The sequence below is a fragment of the Tiliqua scincoides genome, chromosome 7 (assembly GCF_035046505.1).
Source record: "Tiliqua scincoides isolate rTilSci1 chromosome 7, rTilSci1.hap2, whole genome shotgun sequence".
Lineage (NCBI taxonomy): Eukaryota > Metazoa > Chordata > Lepidosauria > Squamata > Scincidae > Tiliqua > Tiliqua scincoides.
Window position 1 is genome coordinate 7,445,069 of NC_089827.1, and position 19,492 is coordinate 7,464,560.

The window sequence follows — 19,492 nt, forward strand, 5'->3', positions numbered from 1 at the left end:
TATTCCTTTCATCCATCCCATTCACACGCAATGCCTGGAAGTTGGCTTTAGAAGTCAACTTCCAGAGCAAAGCACCATTCGCCTCGACCACATTCACCGCCACGCACACACACAATCACGCACACAATCACACAAAGCTGGCAATGCTCTAGCAGCAAGACCAACCACCATTCACTCTCCATTCGCGCCACACACTCCCCAGTTTCCATCCGCAGATATCCAGTGGCTTCCGCCAGCTAGCTTCAGTGGACAGACTTCCACCAGTTTTCATCTGCTAACATCCACCCGCTTTCTCGCGACTGACGCGACAAATCAGGCGTCCGAAAGCAGCTGGCCACCAGCTTCTGTCTGTTCACGTCCACCAGCTTCCACCAGGTCAGCTGGTTGACGTCCACCGGCTTCAGGCCCCGGATAGCCGCCTGCTTCAGGCCACTTCCTTACCCCTCCCCCGCAAGTTCAAGCATGAACTTGCCTTCTCTCCCTCGCCCCTTCTCAGATGTCACTCCAGCCGCTTCCTCTTCTCCACGTGGCCTCCACCTTCTGGCAGACTTGGCAGAGACACCACTGAGCATCCCTGTGCTCAAGCAGATCAGCTTGGTGACCTTGGTTCCATGATTCAACTTGGTTCAACTCTTCTCTGTTGCAGCAAACATCTGATGTCCCTGGAAGGAAGACACAGAAAAGCAGGGTGAGGTGGGGGGGTCGTGGTCATCCACAAGCATCACCCAGGGACATCCACCGGATCCTGCCGCCCAGCCTTCCTGGCTTCCGCTTGCCAACTTCCACCACCTTCCACCCACGGATAGCCACCAGTTATTCCTTTCATCCATCCCATTCACACGCAATGCCTGGAAGCTGGCTTTAGAAGTCAACTTCCAGAGCAAAGCACCATTCGCCTCGACCACATTCACCGCCACGCACACACACAATCACGCACACAATCACACAAAGCTGGCAATGCTCTAGCAGCAAGACCAACCACCATTCACTCTCCATTTGCGCCACACACTCCCCAGTTTCCATCCGCAGATATCCAGTGGCTTCCGCCAGCTAGCTTCAGTGGACAGACTTCCACCAGTTTTCATCTGCTAACATCCACCCGCTTTCTCGCGACTGACGCGACAAATCAGGCGTCCGAAAGCAGCTGGCCACCAGCTTCTGTCTGTTCACGTCCACCAGCTTCCACCAGGTCAACTGGTTGACGTCCACCGGCTTCAGGCCACGGATAGCCGCCTGCTTCAGGCCACTTCCTTACCCCTCCCCCGCAAGCTCAAGCATGAACTTGCCTTCTCTCCCTCGTCCCTTCTCAGATGTCACTCCAGCCGCTTCCTCTCCTCCACGTGGCCTCCACCTTCTGGCAGACTTGGCAGACACCACTGAGCTTGGTGACCTTGGTTCCATGATGTCATAAAGCTGATCGTGTCACAGAGGCACCAGCTTGCAGGAGGGGAGACTACCTGGCCTTGCCACCCCACCTCCTCTCCTAGTCAGCCACGTTGGGCTGCCAGTATTTAAGCTGCTACCCGAAGTACCAGCTTTATGTGCCAATATCTCTGAATGCTGGTGTGGCATGATGAACTCTCTCTCTCTCTATATATATATACATTGTGTGTGTGTGTGTGTGTGTGTGTGTGTGTGTGTGTGTCTGTGTGCGTGTGTGTGAAAAAAGTTTCAAAAACTTTTCACTACCCACCAAAAATCAACTTTGGACCCACTGGTGGGCCCCGATCCACAGTTTCGCAAACACTGCCTTATGCTGTGCAGAGCTCCAGCAGCCCCAAAAGGTCTGCTTGAATCTGTGCCCGCTATTCGGTCGGCGCAGAACTGAAGAGCTATGTTGGGCTCTGCCACCGTCCCTGCCCTTTCCTGGGCCTGACCCACCCACCCTCCTCCCAATTTCACCCCTCCCTGCCTTCCTCCTGCCCAGAAGATGCCCCCCTGCCACTCAACGGGGAGCTTAGCACACACCACTCTCGCTGGTCCTGCCGCCAGTGGGAAGCCCAGTGCCCAGTGGTGCAAGCCTCCCTACCGGTGCCACTCATCTGGCGGCTGGCACAACATGCCTTATAGCACATTTGTGGCAGCCATTGCCTGGGCTCCACGTGAACGACATTGCCCAGGCTCAGGGTCAACTTGTTCCTGAACACAATGGGTTTACTTCTGAGTAAAATAAATAATATCCTTTTCAAACAGCTCTACTTTTGCCCTTGAAACGTCCTGGGTTCTAGAAGCAACCTTGGAAAGAAAATCATCTTCTCATTAGATCTTTAATTGCAGACACCTGCTCCAAGAAGGACGACAATATAATGCCGTGGTTTGTCCTGCCTAACCAGAATGGAAAATAAGAACATCAGAACAGCCCCGCTGGATCAGGCCAGAGGCCCACCTAGTCCAGCTTCCTGTATCTCACAGCGGCCCACCAAATGCCCCAGGGAGCACACCAGATAACAAGGGACCTGCACGGCTTCCTGGGAATTGTAGTTAAGAACATAAGAACAGCCCCACTGGATCAGGCCATAGGCCCATCTAGTCCACCTTCCTGTATCTCACAGCGGCCCACCAAATGCCCCAGGAAGCACACCAGATAACAAGAGACCTGCAAGGCCTCCTGGGAATTGTAGTTAAGAACATAAGAACAGCCCCACTGGATCAGGCCATAGGCCCATCTAGTCCAGCTTCCTGTATCTCACAGCGGCCCACCAAATGCCCCAGGGAGCACACCAGATAACAAGAGACCTGCAAGGCCTCCTGGGAATTGTAGTTAAGAACATAAGAACAGCCCCACTGGATCAGGCCATAGGCCCATCTAGTCCACCTTCCTGTATCTCACAGCGGCCCACCAAATGCCCCAGAGAGCACACCAGATAACAGGGGACCTGCACGGCTTCCTGGGAATTGTAGTTAAGAACATAAGAACAGCCCCACTGGATCAGGCCATAGGCTCATCTAGTCCAGCTTCCTGTATCTCACAGCGGCCCACCAAATGCCCCAGAGAGCACACCAGATAACAAGGGACCTGCACGGCTTCCTGGGAATTGTAGTTAAGAACATAAGAACAGCCCCGCTGGATCAGGCCATAGGCCCATCTAGTCCAGCTTCCTGTATCTCACAGCGGCCCACCAAATGCCCCAGGGAGCACACCAGATAACAAGAGACCTGCAAGGCCTCCTGGGAATTGTAGTTAAGAACATCAGAACAGCCCCACTGGATCAGGCCATAGGCCCATCTAGTCCAGCTTCCTGTATCTCACAGCGGCCCACCAAATGCCCCAGAGAGCACACCAGATAACAAGGGACCTGCACGGCTTCCTGGGAATTGTAGTTAAGAACATAAGAACAGCCCCACTGGATCAGGCCATAGGCCCATCTACTCCAGCTTCCTGTATCTCACAGTGGCCCACCAAATGCCCCAGAGAGCACACCAGATAACAAGGGACCTACACGGCTTCCTGGGAATTGTAGTTAAGAACATAAGAACAGCCCCACTGGATCAGGCCATAGGCCCATCTAGTCCAGCTTCCTGTATCTCACAGCGGCCCACCAAATGCCCCAGGGAGCACACCAGATAACAAGGGACCTGCACGGCTTCCTGGGAATTGTAGTTAAGAACATAAGAACAGCCCCGCTGGATCAGGCCATAGGCCCATTTAGTCCAGCTTCCTGTATCGCACAGCGGCCCACCAAATGCCCCAGGGAGCACACCAGATAACAAGAGACCTGCAAGGCTTCCTGGGAATTGTAGTTAAGAACATAAGAACAGCCCCACTGGATCAGGCCATAGGCCCATCTAGTCCAGCTTCCTGTATCTCACAGCGGCCCACCAAATGCCCCAGAGAGCACACCAGATAACAAGGGACCTGCACGGCTTCCTGGGAATTGTAGTTAAGAACATAAGAACAGCCCCACTGGATCAGGCCATAGGCCCATCTAGTCCAGCTTCCTGTATCTCACAGCGGCCCACCAAATGCCCCAGAGAGCACACCAGATAACAAGGGACCTGCACGGCTTCCTGGGAATTGTAGTTAAGAACATAAGAACAGCCCCACTGGATCAGGCCATATGCCCATCTAGTCCAGCTTCCTGTATCTCACAGCTGCCCACCAAATGCCCCAGGGAGCACACCAGATAACAAGAGACCTGCAAGGCTTCCTGGGAATTGTAGTTAAGAACATAAGAACAGCCCCGCTGGATCAGGCCATAGGCCCGTCTAGTCCAGCTTCCTGTATCTCACAGCGGCCCACCAAATGCCCCAGAGAGCACACCAGATAACAAGACGACCTGCAAGGCTTCCTGGGAATTGTAGTTAAGAACATAAGAACAGCCCCGCTGGATCAGGCCATAGGCCCGTCTAGTCCAGCTTCCTGTATCTCACAGTGGCCCACCAAATGCCCAAGGGAGCACACCAGATAACAAGAGACCTGCAAGGCTTCCTGGGAATTGTAGTTAAGAACATAAGAACAGCCCCACTGGATCAGGCCATAGGCCCATCCAGTCCAGCTTCCTGTATCTCACAGCGGCCCACCAAATGCCCCAGGGAGCACACCAGATAACAAGAGACCTGCAAGGCTTCCTGGGAATTGTAGTTAAGAACATAAGAACAGCCCCACTGGATCAGGCCACAGGCCCATCTAGTCCAGCTTCCTGTATCTCACAGTGGCCCACCAAATGCCCCAGGGAGCACACCAGATAACAAGAGACCTGCAAGGCTTCCTCGGAATTGTAGTTAAGAACATAAGAACAGCCCCACTGGATCAGGCCACAGGCCCATCTAGTCCAGCTTCCTGTATCTCATAGCGGCCCACCAAATGCCCCAGGGAGCACACCAGATAACAAGAGACCTGCAAGGCTTCCTGGGAATTGTAGTTAAGAACATAAGAACAGCCCCGCTGGATCAGGCCAAAGGCCCATCCAGTCCAGCTTCCTGTATCTCACAGCTGCCCACCAAATGCCCCAGGGAGCACACCAGATAACAAGAGACCTGCAAGGCTTCCTGGGAATTGTAGTTAAGAACATAAGAACAGCCCCGCTGGATCAGGCCATAGGCCCATCTAGTCCAGCTTCCTGTATCTCACAGCGGCCCACCAAATGCCCCAGGGAGCACACCAGATAACAAGAGACCTGCAAGGCCTCCTGGGAATTGTAGTTAAGAACATCAGAACAGCCCCACTGGATCAGGCCATAGGCCCATCTAGTCCAGCTTCCTGTATCTCACAGCGGCCCACCAAATGCCCCAGAGAGCACACCAGATAACAAGGGACCTGCACGGCTTCCTGGGAATTGTAGTTAAGAACATAAGAACAGCCCCACTGGATCAGGCCATAGGCCCATCTACTCCAGCTTCCTGTATCTCACAGTGGCCCACCAAATGCCCCAGAGAGCACACCAGATAACAAGGGACCTACACGGCTTCCTGGGAATTGTAGTTAAGAACATAAGAACAGCCCCACTGGATCAGGCCATAGGCCCATCTAGTCCAGCTTCCTGTATCTCACAGCGGCCCACCAAATGCCCCAGGGAGCACACCAGATAACAAGGGACCTGCACGGCTTCCTGGGAATTGTAGTTAAGAACATAAGAACAGCCCCGCTGGATCAGGCCATAGGCCCATTTAGTCCAGCTTCCTGTATCGCACAGCGGCCCACCAAATGCCCCAGGGAGCACACCAGATAACAAGAGACCTGCAAGGCTTCCTGGGAATTGTAGTTAAGAACATAAGAACAGCCCCACTGGATCAGGCCATAGGCCCATCTAGTCCAGCTTCCTGTATCTCACAGCGGCCCACCAAATGCCCCAGAGAGCACACCAGATAACAAGGGACCTGCACGGCTTCCTGGGAATTGTAGTTAAGAACATAAGAACAGCCCCACTGGATCAGGCCATAGGCCCATCTAGTCCAGCTTCCTGTATCTCACAGCGGCCCACCAAATGCCCCAGAGAGCACACCAGATAACAAGGGACCTGCACGGCTTCCTGGGAATTGTAGTTAAGAACATAAGAACAGCCCCACTGGATCAGGCCATAGGCCCATCTAGTCCAGCTTCCTGTATCTCACAGCTGCCCACCAAATGCCCCAGGGAGCACACCAGATAACAAGAGACCTGCAAGGCTTCCTGGGAATTGTAGTTAAGAACATAAGAACAGCCCCGCTGGATCAGGCCATAGGCCCGTCTAGTCCAGCTTCCTGTATCTCACAGCGGCCCACCAAATGCCCCAGAGAGCACACCAGATAACAAGACGACCTGCAAGGCTTCCTGGGAATTGTAGTTAAGAACATAAGAACAGCCCCGCTGGATCAGGCCATAGGCCCGTCTAGTCCAGCTTCCTGTATCTCACAGTGGCCCACCAAATGCCCAAGGGAGCACACCAGATAACAAGAGACCTGCAAGGCTTCCTGGGAATTGTAGTTAAGAACATAAGAACAGCCCCACTGGATCAGGCCATAGGCCCATCCAGTCCAGCTTCCTGTATCTCACAGCGGCCCACCAAATGCCCCAGGGAGCACACCAGATAACAAGAGACCTGCAAGGCTTCCTGGGAATTGTAGTTAAGAACATAAGAACAGCCCCACTGGATCAGGCCACAGGCCCATCTAGTCCAGCTTCCTGTATCTCACAGTGGCCCACCAAATGCCCCAGGGAGCACACCAGATAACAAGAGACCTGCAAGGCTTCCTCGGAATTGTAGTTAAGAACATAAGAACAGCCCCACTGGATCAGGCCACAGGCCCATCTAGTCCAGCTTCCTGTATCTCATAGCGGCCCACCAAATGCCCCAGGGAGCACACCAGATAACAAGAGACCTGCAAGGCTTCCTGGGAATTGTAGTTAAGAACATAAGAACAGCCCCGCTGGATCAGGCCAAAGGCCCATCCAGTCCAGCTTCCTGTATCTCACAGCTGCCCACCAAATGCCCCAGGGAGCACACCAGATAACAAGAGACCTGCAAGGCTTCCTGGGAATTGTAGTTAAGAACATAAGAACAGCCCCGCTGGATCAGGCCATAGGCCCGTCTAGTCCAGCTTCCTGTATCTCACAGCGGCCCACCAAATGCCCCAGAGAGCACACCAGATAACAAGACGACCTGCAAGGCTTCCTGGGAATTGTAGTTAAGAACATAAGAACAGCCCCGCTGGATCAGGCCATAGGCCCGTCTAGTCCAGCTTCCTGTATCTCACAGTGGCCCACCAAATGCCCAAGGGAGCACACCAGATAACAAGAGACCTGCAAGGCTTCCTGGGAATTGTAGTTAAGAACATAAGAACAGCCCCACTGGATCAGGCCATAGGCCCATCCAGTCCAGCTTCCTGTATCTCACAGCGGCCCACCAAATGCCCCAGGGAGCACACCAGATAACAAGAGACCTGCAAGGCTTCCTGGGAATTGTAGTTAAGAACATAAGAACAGCCCCACTGGATCAGGCCACAGGCCCATCTAGTCCAGCTTCCTGTATCTCACAGTGGCCCACCAAATGCCCCAGGGAGCACACCAGATAACAAGAGACCTGCAAGGCTTCCTGGGAATTGTAGTTAAGAACATAAGAACAGCCCCACTGGATCAGGCCACAGGCCCATCTAGTCCAGCTTCCTGTATCTCATAGTGGCCCACCAAATGCCCCAGGGAGCACACCAGATAACAAGAGACCTGCAAGGCTTCCTGGGAATTGTAGTTAAGAACATAAGAACAGCCCCGCTGGATCAGGCCAAAGGCCCATCCAGTCCAGCTTCCTGTATCTCACAGCGGCCCACCAAATGCCCCAGGGAGCACACCAGATAACAAGAGACCTGCAAGGCTTCCTGGGAATTGTAGTTAAGAACATAAGAACAGCCCCACTGGATCAGGCCACAGGCCCATCTAGTCCAGCTTCCTGTATCTCACAGTGGCCCACCAAATGCCCCAGGGAGCACACCAGATAACATGAGACCTGCAAGGCTTCCTGGGAATTGTAGTTTAAGAACATAACAACAGCCCCACTGGATCAGGCCATAGGCCCATCTAGTCCAGCTTCCTGTATCTCACAGCGGCCCACCAAATGCCCCAGGGAGCACACCAGATAACAAGAGACATGCATCCTGGTGCCTTCCCTTGCATTGGCATTCTGACATAGCCCATTTCTAAAATCAGGAAGTTGCGCATACACATCATGGCTTGTAACCCGTAAAGGATTTTTCCTCCAGAAACTTGTCCAATCCCCTTTTAAAGGCATCCAGGCCAGACGCCATCACCACATCCTGTGGCAAGAAGTTCCACAGACCAACCACACGCTGAGTAAATAAATATTTTCTTTTGTCTGTTCTAACTCTCCAAACACTCAATTTTAGTGGATATTCCCTGGTTCTGGTGTTATGTGAGAGTGTAAAGAGCAGCTCTGTCCATTCCCAGCATAATTTTGTATGTTTCAATCATGTCCCCCTTCAGGCGCCTCTTTTCTAGGCTGAAGAGGCCCAAAGCCGTAGCCTTTCCTCATACAGAAGGTGCCCCAGCCCAGTAATCATCTTAGTCGCTCTCTTTTGCACCTTTTCCATTTCCACTATGTCTTTTTTGAGATGTGGCGACCAGAACTGGACACAATACTCCAGGTGTGGCCTTACCATCAATTTGTACAACGGCATTATAATATTAGCCGTTTTGTTCTCAATACCTTTTCTAATGATCCCAAGCTTAGAAACGGCCTTCTTCACTGCTGCCGCGCATTGGGTCGACACTTTCATCGACCTGTCCACCACCACCCCAAGATCTCTCTCCTGATCTGTCACAGACAGCTCAGAACCCATCAGCCTATATGTAAAGTTTTGATTTTTTGCCCCAGTGTGCATGACTTTACACTTACTGACATTGAAGCGCATCTGCCATTTTGCTGCCCATACTGCCAGTCTGGAGAGATCCTTCTGGAGCTCCTCACAATCACTTCTGGTCTTCACCACTCGGAAAAGTTTGGTGTCGTCTGCAAACTTGGCCACTTCACTGCTCAACCCTGTCTCCAGGTCATTTATGAAGAGGTTGAAAAGCACCGGTCCCAGGACAGATCCTTGGGGCACACCGCTTTTCACCTCTCTCCACTGTGAAAATTGCCCATTGACACCCACTCTCTGCTTCCTGGTCTTCAACCAGTTTTCAATCCATGAGACGACCTGTCCTCTAATTCCCTGACTAGAGTTTTTTCAGTAGCCTTTGATGAGGGACCGTGTCGAACGCCTTCTGAAAGTCCGGATATGTAATGTCCACGGGTTCTCCCGCATCCACATGCCTGTTGACCTTTTCAAAGAATTCTATAAGGTTTGTGAGGCAAGACTTACCCTTACAGAAGCCATGCTGACTCTCCCTCAGCAAGGCCTGTTCGTCTATGTGTTTTGAGATCCTATCTTTGATGAGGCATTCCACCATCTTACCCGGTATGGATGTTAGGCTGACCGGCCTAGAGTTTCCCGGGTCCCCCCTCTTTCCCTTTTTAAAGATCGGTGTGACATTTGCTATCCTCCAATCCTCTGGCACTGTGCCCGTTTTGAGGGACAAGTTGCATATTTTAGTCAAGAGATCAGCAACTTCATTCTTCAATTCCTTAATAACTCTTGGGTGGATGCCATCAGGGCCCGGTGACTTATTGATCTTTAATTTATCAATGAGGTCTGAAACATCTTCTCTTTTAACTGCTATCTGACTTAATTCCCTGGTCAGGAGGAATGTTTGCAGGTTGATAAATGTTTGCAGGTTGATAAAATTAAGCATTGTGGACCACATTATTGATCTGCTTTTAAAACAGGGTCCCATTTATGTGGATCAGATCAAGTCCATTCCCTTTCACCACTGTATTCCGGGTCCTTCACAATATGGACATGGGTCTAATTCTGCTTCCGTGTGACGAGAACACACCATTAATCTTAATAATATGTTACACTCATATGAATAATTAAGAAAGCCTATGGGACATAATTTGTGATTAGTTACGGCTATTATGGCCGCCGAATCCGTAGGTAGATTATAGACACTTCGGCATAAAAATTATCTGATGGTATTAACACTGTAACCTACTACACATAAAAGAGAACTTGAAAGAAATAATATTTTATTTATTTATTTATTTATTTATTTATTTATTTATTTATAGTAAATACACAATTAATAATAATTGGGGTTCTATGCTCCTGAGGATGGTAAACACCTTATCTATCTATCTATCTATCTATCTATCTATCTATCTATCTATCTATCTATCTATCTGTCTGTCTGTCTGTCTGTCTCTGTGTGTGTGTGTGTGTGTGTGTGTGAATTAGTCTGCGGAACTCCTTGCCACAGGATGTGGTGGTGGTATTGGGCCTAGATGCCTTTAAGAGGGGATTGGACAAATGTCTGGAGGAAAAGTTCATCACAAGTTACAAGCCATGGTAGGTATGTGTAAGCTCCTTGTTTTAGAGGATGACACACCCTGGGTGGTGATAGGTGCACTACCTAAGTCCCCGCCAAGCGAAGGCTAGTGCCATTTTTGGCTGTGGATGAACCCTCCACACAAGAGAGGGTCTTTACACTCACTCAAGATAGAGCTCTTTCCACTCTCACATAACACCAGAACCAGGGGACATCCACTAAAATTGAGTGTTGGGAGAGTTAGGACAGACAAAAGAAAATATTGCTTTACTCAGCGTGTGGTTGGTCTGTGGAACTCCTTGCCACAGGATATGGTGATGGTGTCTGGCCTGGACACCTTTAAAAGGGAATTGGACAAGTTTCTGGAGGAAAAATCCATTACAGGTTACAAGCCATGATGTGTATGTGCAACCTCCTGATTTTAGAAACGGCTAAATGTGAGATGCAAGGGAGGGCACCAGGATGAGGTCTCTTGTTATCTGGTATGCTTCCCTCAGGCATTTGGTGGGCCGCTGTGAGATACAGGAAGCTGGACTAGATGGGCCTATGGCCTGATCCAGTGGGGCTGCTCTTAAGTTCCTATGTTCTCCCACCCTCCTTCAGGCTCCAAATTGCTGGAAATGGCCATCCCGGAAGCATTTTGCATCACCACCGAATGACTTCTGGGTGCTGCACATCCCTCCGTGCTATCTGGGGCGCCAGCAGACATGATTTGTCCTCTTGCCCCAGGGTAAGCCCCAGCAATCGCAATGGGTCAACTCAGACCTGCACTAGCAATATTGCAACTCCAAGTTAATCCATGTTGGCGGATCAGACCTAGAAAGGGGGATAAGATAAGGCGTGCACCAGAGCTGCCAATCCTGCCCCCTTTCTGGGCACAATCCAGTAAGATTTCAGAATAAAACAGCATATTTATACAATCATTGACTGTGTGCCCAAGGTATGATCCATGCGTAGAGTTTGGGGCAGAACCTGCTCAGCAGTCCTGATCCCATTCATTCAATTTATTCTGTTTCCAGCCATCAGAACTAGGTTAATGACTTTTGTCCAAGTGTGCCCATTATTAACTAGTAGGCAGTTTGCCAGTTAGTTGCAGTAACTTTTACTTTGCACATGCCCGATCTTGTCTGATCTCAGAAGCTAAGCAGGGTCAGGCCTGGTTAGTACTTGGATGGGAGACTGCTTGGGAATACTAGGTGCTATAGGCTTATACCATAGTCTTTCGAGACTGAAGGTTGCCAACCAACCATTTGTTGAGGTTTAGGCTAATCTTTTAGCACTGATTTCAACAACAACAACAGTATTTATATACCGCTTTTCAACAAAAAGTTCACAAAGCGGTTTACAGAGAAAATCAAATATCTAATGGCTCCCTGTCCCAAAAGGGCTCACAATCTAAAAAGATGCAACACCAGCAGACAGCCACTAGAAAAGACACTGCTGGGGTGAGGTGGGCCAGTTACTCTCCCCCTGCTAAATAAAAGAGGAGCGCCCACTTGAAAAAGTGCCTCTTAACCAGTTAGCAGGGGTATCAGATCATCGATGCATAGGAAATCAATGCAGATTTCAATCAGATCATCGATGCATAGGGATTTCAGATCATCGATGCATAGGAAATCAACCTCTTTCCACATCTCCAAAACAATTCTGTCTGCAGTGCACATTCTGTTCATTCTCCTGCAGATGGAGGCCTTTCTTCTATGCAGAATGATCCATGCAGGTCTGTTCCTGAAGAACGAAGCCATTAGACCTTTACCACAGTGTCGTTCAGCGTGCAGACCGACAATTCCATTTGAATATAATCAACCACTGGTTTTCAAACCTTTTGAACAAAGAACTGTCGCAAACCCTCTTAATCAACAGTGGAAAAACATCAGGGACATGCGGTGGGTGGGGAGGCAGGTGAGGCAGAGCCTCCCCACTGGAGTCCTTCAAAAAGCACCAACGCCATGTGAAGTTTGCAAGCACATGCAACCCATGTGCGCACTGACTCTCTCACAGTGTACTCCTAGGCTTGTCTACTCAGAAGTGAGTCGAATGGGATTTATTCCCAGGTAAGTGTGTATATTACCCCTGGGGGCTGGGGATAAGAATAGGCCCTCAGTTTGGCTGTACTTGTCGTAAGAGGTGACTAAACAGCCATCGGGTAGATGGGACTCGTCAGCCTGGGAAGGCAGCTCATCTGAGAGAAGGAAAACTCTGATCCCAAACCTCCACTGCCTTGTGGCTACATCCAGTTATGGAAAAGGCTTCAGGAGTCAACCTCGAGGCAAAATCCGGAGCCGGAGTCCCTGAGGCAGTTCATGGCTGAACACAGTCACGTTCTGGCAACTCCTGCGACGCTGCTGGAACCAACCGTATTGGCCTCTGCCTTTCCATTGGACCATTTCAGCGACGTGGAGAGGGGGGATTTGCTGCATGGGTAACACCTATCCTCCATACCTACTTTACCCAGGCTTCGCGCACTGGAGAGTACACTCTGTTCCAGAACCACCATTCAGAGCGTGACACCATAGTCTTCCGAGACTGAAGGATGCCAACAACCTGTGTATAGGATTGCAGCCTTATTCAGGTTAAACTCTGAATGCATTCTTTGAGAATAAAAGATCAGTTGTGTTTCTTAGCGCTGCTCAGCATGAGGTAGAACAGCGCAAGCGTGAAGGTACATGTCGGAGACAAATGAGTAAGAAAAGAAGAGGGGGAAGAAGGAATCAATGAAATTGCTGTGTGAATGATGAGCCACCGATGAGCTGTATTTTGTCTGCTGTGCAATTTTATAATTAAAAGTGCAGCAAAAGCAGGTTTCCGGTACTAAAATTTAAAATAAGGTCAATTTCCCCCGAAAAAATAAATCCTGAGATATATTGGCAGTGCTGTTTAAAATTATAACATGACACTCTTGCAGTAAAAATTGATAGGAAATCTGAAATATAATGAGAAGCAAAGGAGTGAAGAAAGGCAAAATAATTTTCCCAGGAGAAAGATTAGAAGAGTCTCATGGGATTGATATGGAATGAAATAAAAAAAATTATCAGAGTAAGTGCATTCAAAAAAAGCAAAACATAGAGTGCCCTTTCAATCCAGAACTAAAAACTAAATATGACACTTATACACTTTAAAAATTGTAGAACCACAATATGGTGTGCCCTCAATACCCACAGGGGATCCATTCCAGGACCCCTGCCCCGATACTGAATTCTGTGGATTGTGAAATCTGTTGGGGCTGGGGGGGGGGGGCAGTGACAAACCAGAAGTACCTTTCAGAAGCCTCCAGAAGACCTTCCAGAGTGCAGGGAGACTGTGTGCAACCTCCCTGCAGCTCAGAAGACCTCCTGGATGTGATTGGAAAGCACTTCCAGTCAGGTCTGGGAAGTCTCTGAGGCCTCCCTGCTGTGGGCTTGGCATCTGCGGATATTCAAATGTGCTGATGCCAAGCCCCATAGATAAGGAGGTCCTGCTGTATGTATGAATGAATTGGATCAGTTTGTGGAAATATGCATGAAATTATGGGGAAAAAACCCACCTATCAATATTATAGCAAGTAAGGAGAAGCAGCGGAGATTCCAGTCTCCCAGAGAGGTGGAAGCACAAGACTCCTTTCGAAAGATTGTGCTCTGCAGTTTTCTATATGCAGTAAAGAGAATAAGGAAAGTTTTGGAGGACACTTTCAGCCCTCCAGCCTGATCTTCAGCCACCCTCCATATCTGCTGCCTCTTCTCTCTCCTCCAAAATTGAGTGCAAATTGCTGCTGTACTGCTTCACCTTCTCCAACTGACCTAGAAGAAGAGAATGCAGACTTCTTTTTGATCAATCAGTGGTTGACAACCATACGACATCACCGTGTAGGTAGGGAGCGAGGATGGCCATTGTGATCCATATATCTTCTCCCACCTGCAGTGGAAGTATTGCAAAAAAGTTTTAAAACATCCTATACTGACAGCACTCTTCTTAGCAGTGGAACCGTAGTTTTCATTCAAAATTCAAATGCACCATCTTTGGTTGGCTGCTAGTAAATGAGGCATGGTTTTTTTTTTTTTAGTACAGCTGCACTGGATTCAATATGGTGATTAGGAAATTGAGAGCATGGGCAGAACTTTGCTTGCTGACATTAGACGTCAGATAAAGAAATTTGATCTTGCTGAAAATGCATGCACGAATTAATATTTGCAAACAGATGGAGCAAGTCAAACTTGCTTCGCCTCATCCCCCCCAATTTGCTTCCTAAAATAATGCATGTTTATCACATCCCCATATGTTATTCATAATCATTGGTAAGCCTCCCAACCCACCTCTCCATTAATATCTGAAATAGACTTGGAAAAAGCCCTACAAGTACAGCAGAGCCTATATTCACACATGACTGACTCGATTTTCAAGGCCATATGTTTCTTTGCTATTTAAATCAATCCTATAAAACCATTTCTGAACACATTCAACTGTGAACTAACTTTTACTCTGCCAAAATGTCAAATAAGTACAGTGGGCCCTCCATTTTGGTGCCACTGCTCCTCTGAGCACCATGCAGCTCAGGGCTGTAAAACCCCTACCTCGTGCCAGGCCCTCTGAGAGGAATTTTATCAGGGGGTACAAAGTTTCTTTTGAGCCGCTTTGCAAAGGGGAAGGGGTGAAACAGAGTAGGGGAAGGTGGTAACGGGCTAGCAGAATAGGAGCAAGGAGAGATGAAGCAGGATGAGGGGAGGGTAGAGACAGCTGGAAAAGTCTTTGGAGTCCAGGTCTACCCACCCATGTGGCATCAGTAGTGTCCCCAGCATCCCATACGGGCAACAAGTCTGAGTAGATAGAAAAATGTCAGATCCCAGGAAATTTCTGGGCCCCCTCCTTTATCTCCTGAGCCCCCCTTTAGACAAATTACCTGGGTACAAATTATCCCCTTTACCCCCCTCTCCTAGGCCCTGCCTCATGCCCTTTGATCAGTCCATATTATTTCTTTCCTTTCCTAAAGCTCCTCTTTCAGATCTGAATGTATTAACCTTGTACTTTTCCTTGTCCATCCAAAAGTCTTGTCATATAGAAAGTTGTTGTTTGACAGCTACCAAAGAGATACAAACATGCAAAAAGGGTTTCAGAATTAAATAGTTCTTCCTCCACCAAGCCTTCCATAGAAACCTCTTCGCTAGTCCTGAGTCCGGTCAAGTGGAAAAAATAAATAGCCTACAGCTTTTCACTTTCCACAAGCGATTTAAGCCAAGGCTCATGTTCAATTACGATGATAGCACTGAGCTTTTTATTCTGGCCTACAGCTCTCATCTAATCATCTTTTGGGTAAGGTGCAGAAGGGTGATAGCTATAAGGAAAAGACTCGGGAAGAAAAATAATATTAAGATCTCTGTCTCTTGCATATAAGTTTTGGCCAAAGGGGAAGTACTGTATCTTACTTTTCATTTCCTAGACAGGCTGTTTAACAAATGTTATGTTACAGATTTCTTGTTTTAAATCACTCCCCATCTTTTTCATAGCCAAATCAACAGAGTTTTCGCCACCGGCTTCAGCCAAAACATGATCTGATTCAAATATTTACTTGTCACAATTAGATAAAATGTTGTGCAATTATTAAAGAAGGCTACAGAAGGATATTTAAAATCAGTATAACATCCACAATGACAAAAATTACCGATCGTGCCTTTGTAAACTTCATTTTAACGAACACAAACGTGGAAAATCTTGGCTTCTGAGTTAAACCCTATACAAAATCCAAAAAAGCATAGCTGTCCTAAAAGTCAGCTGCACATTTATGGAAGATGTTCCAGAAAACAACTTTGGAAAGAAACACTGCCCTTTGCGTTCTTCTGGATTTTCAGAGTCTTCCCCTAGAACGAGATCTTCCATTAGTACAAACAGCCCTTTGAGATTCTCTTTCACAATAAAAAAGCTGGATTTGCTAGTTACTTCTCTAAGACGGACCCCTTCATAAAACAGTATCAGTTTACATCACAAGAAAATTTGCCACACTTCATTGATCTACTGTCATTAAAGAACAAAGAGGGGTTTGGCTGCTTATGCTTTTATTTTTATTTTAAAATTTTGAGATCTCCAATTTTTCCACCAGGGAAACCCTGAATTTCCATTCTTCTTCCCCCCCTCAAAAAAAAAAAGCTAAAGAAGCCTATTATCCTGCTTTCAGCCCGTCAATACAAGGACTAATCTATGGTACAAATCTCTCTGTTCTCTTTTCCATTCCAAGCTCCTCATCTTATGTCCAGATACAATGAAATATTACAGCAAAAATCTCACCGGCTGCCCCAGGAAAAGGCAGGAGTTTATTCATCTTGCACCACGATTAGTACAAGAGAAAGATCCTAAGAAGTAGTGCCCACACTGGGAAGAATACAGCTTTGCTGTCCCTCATAGATTAAAAAAATATTATTTTGGTGCTGATGGAGTGAGCAAAAGAAACTCTAAGGAAGAATGATATAACTGCTGCAGTCCGGTCCTCTGTCTGGTAGTTCTCAGGCAGAACAGGTTAAAAGGAAAGGTGGGTGAGATGTGTGGGGAAGATGTATTAAAACAGGGAAAGCGCTGAAGGTATTTTTCCACCGTAGAGTAAAAGGGAGTTATTGGAGGGGTCTTCTGGCAGAGTGGAACCACCAGAGGAGGAGAAAAAGGAGGAAGCCAAGAAGAGACACTCACTGGATTGCAACAAGGACAACTGGAAAGGGTGTGAGATGCCACAGTGGAGCAATGTAGGAGGCAAGTGTGGTTGCAGGTTTGGATCCTGTGCCAGGCTGGTGGTGCTCGAATGCTCTGGAGCATGGGAGTTGGAGCTGCAATATCTCAACACTGCTGAGAAACCACCGAACTCAGTGCTGTGCTCAGAAGTGGTTGTTCCGTATTCAGTGTGGGATGGTAGCTCCTGGGGGCTCAGTGCGGGGCAGGATGCGGGCGGCCAGGAGGCAAGCCAGGACGATGCCCACCACCTGCGTGAGTGCCAGCCCGAGTGCGGCAGTGGCAATGTAGAGCATGTTGCCGCTGACAAAGCTGTAGACCTTGCTGAAGCACCCATCGCGGTAAATGCCCCAGGCGTCTGTGGGGAGAGGGCTGTGCTGGCAACCTTTCCGCGACCAGCAGCAACTCACCGGCACTGAGTTATTGGGTGCTTGTTGCTCCTTGGACCAGGGTGAAGAAAACCAATCGCGATAACTCTCCACCCCACAACAGTCTAAGCTGCTCTGGATGGAATCCAGGGCCTCCGCCTTCTCCTCATCCTCGTCGTAGGAACGGATGGCCTTCCACAGCCCACTCCGGAACCCTTCTGCAATATCCTTGTGATAGAACAAGCCCGAGAGCCCGGCTACTAAGCCTGCCACCAGCACAACCAGCTGAAAGCCCCCGTACGTTCGGAGCAGGCAACGGTGCTCGATGGCTGCCCCAATGCAGCCCAGAAAGCCCCATACGATGACGGCAGTGCCAGTCGCCAACATGATGAAGGGGGTATTGGGGTACGCATTGGCGGACAAAACCAGGTAGGTGCCCAAAGACGTCTTGGCCCAAATCCCAATAACCAGCATGGTCAGCCCAGCTGCCCAGAAGACAAAGCTGAAAGCCATGAGAAAAAGCTTGAGCACAGTCATGGTGTTGCTTTGATAGCAGGTCAATTTCCTAGGTGCCGAAGACTGGTTCTAGGGCAGAAGGTGATGGCTGGGTCGTAATGACGGGTGGTTCTAGATGCCACCTTAAAATGCTTTGCCGTCATTGCATGCTATGCAGTCCCCTTCACTGGGCATTCTTGAGAAATGCCCACTGCTTCCTAAGGATGTTCTGGCCAGATCCTGATACTGGGCAGTGTTCCTTTTTGGCTCCTGTACGCTTGTGGATGTTGCTGTTGGGTTCTCAGGTCAGCCCTTGAAGAGATGAACTTATGGAGCTCTCTTTACCTGCTCAGAATCCAAACCCCTTTCCTCTTTACTGTTGTCCTCTGTGATTGCCGTAACTGACACCTCCGTAGCCAGGCTTCTCAGAGAATGCCGGAAGATCGCACATCACAAAACCAGTTGAATAATCTCTCCAGTCAAATAGTTCTCCTGGTGGATGAGCAACTAGGCTTGTAGTAACAGCTGTTTCTGACACACTAAAGGATCCCCAGAGACTGCCCAGGACTGCCTCCCCAGTCCTGCCTCCCCAGGACTGCCTCCTCCCTGGGCTGTCACCAGAGTTTCCTGGTAAAGCCTTTGCTGTTGCTTGCCCTGCCCAGGTATACTAGCTACTAATTTGCTCACCAGGGTCTGTGGTTTTTTTTTTCCTTCCCCTACTATAGCAAGCATTTAAAGTTCCACAGGCTGTTTTTCATTTAAGCAACCACATTGCAAGACAGATTTTGGCAACAGAGCTGATCTCCCTGCAAAGCTAGCAAGCAGTGGCCTATAGCTACCCCACCTGGCAATGGGGGCACAAAACTTTTTAACACCTCTTGTGCCCTATACCCCCATAATACCCTCATACTGGGCATCTTGAAGAGGTCTTAGAGGTCCTGGAGGGCTCCAAAAGGCATCGTGCCTTTGGGAGGCCTCTAAGACACCCCATAACGGTGTGCTACCTGGGGCAGTGTGCCCCTCTGACCCCCCTTAGCTATTCCACTGCTAGCAGGTAGTCTCTTTTGATCTCAGCAACTGTTATCCTGCACATTCCTGATCTTGTCTGATCTTGGAAGCTAAGCAGGGTCAGGCCTGGTTAGTACTTGGATGGGAGACCGCTTGGGAATACTGGGTGCTGTAGGCTTATACCATAGCCTTTCGAGACTGAAGGTTGCCAACCAACCTTTGATCTCGTTTGTCGCAAGAGTGCAAGGTTCTTTTTAAATGTAACATACATTTTTTAAAAGCTTCAGTAAGATCTTCCAATATTTCTTTCAACCTGTGGTAATAAAACACTTATACTTTATGTTCCCCCCCCCCCTTGGCTCTCAAGCCAGTGATTTCTGATAACATCCAAATGAAGATCAGGGTTGCCAAAGCAAAACATTAAAAAAAAGACAAAGGAATATTGTGCACTGACATGTTCCATTATTATATAAGGTTCCATGAGTTTTAAAAGGCATCCAGCAACACTCTGTAACATTGTGCAAATGAATGAGAATCTTGGAACCAATTCCTGTGTCTGTTTCACTAAACTTATGCTGCA

The 19,492-nt window shown here is 48.7% G+C and overlaps 1 protein-coding gene across 1 annotated transcript; it reads right to left on the reverse strand.

The window, feature by feature from the left end:
* Nucleotides 1-17,208: 17,208 nt before the first annotated feature.
* Nucleotides 17,209-17,946, reverse strand: LOC136657525 (tetraspanin-7-like). The gene has a single exon (XM_066634438.1). It carries the CDS (start codon nt 17,944-17,946, stop codon nt 17,209-17,211), a length of 738 nt encoding a protein of 245 aa, XP_066490535.1.
* Between the last annotated feature and the right edge of the window lie 1,546 nt (nt 17,947-19,492).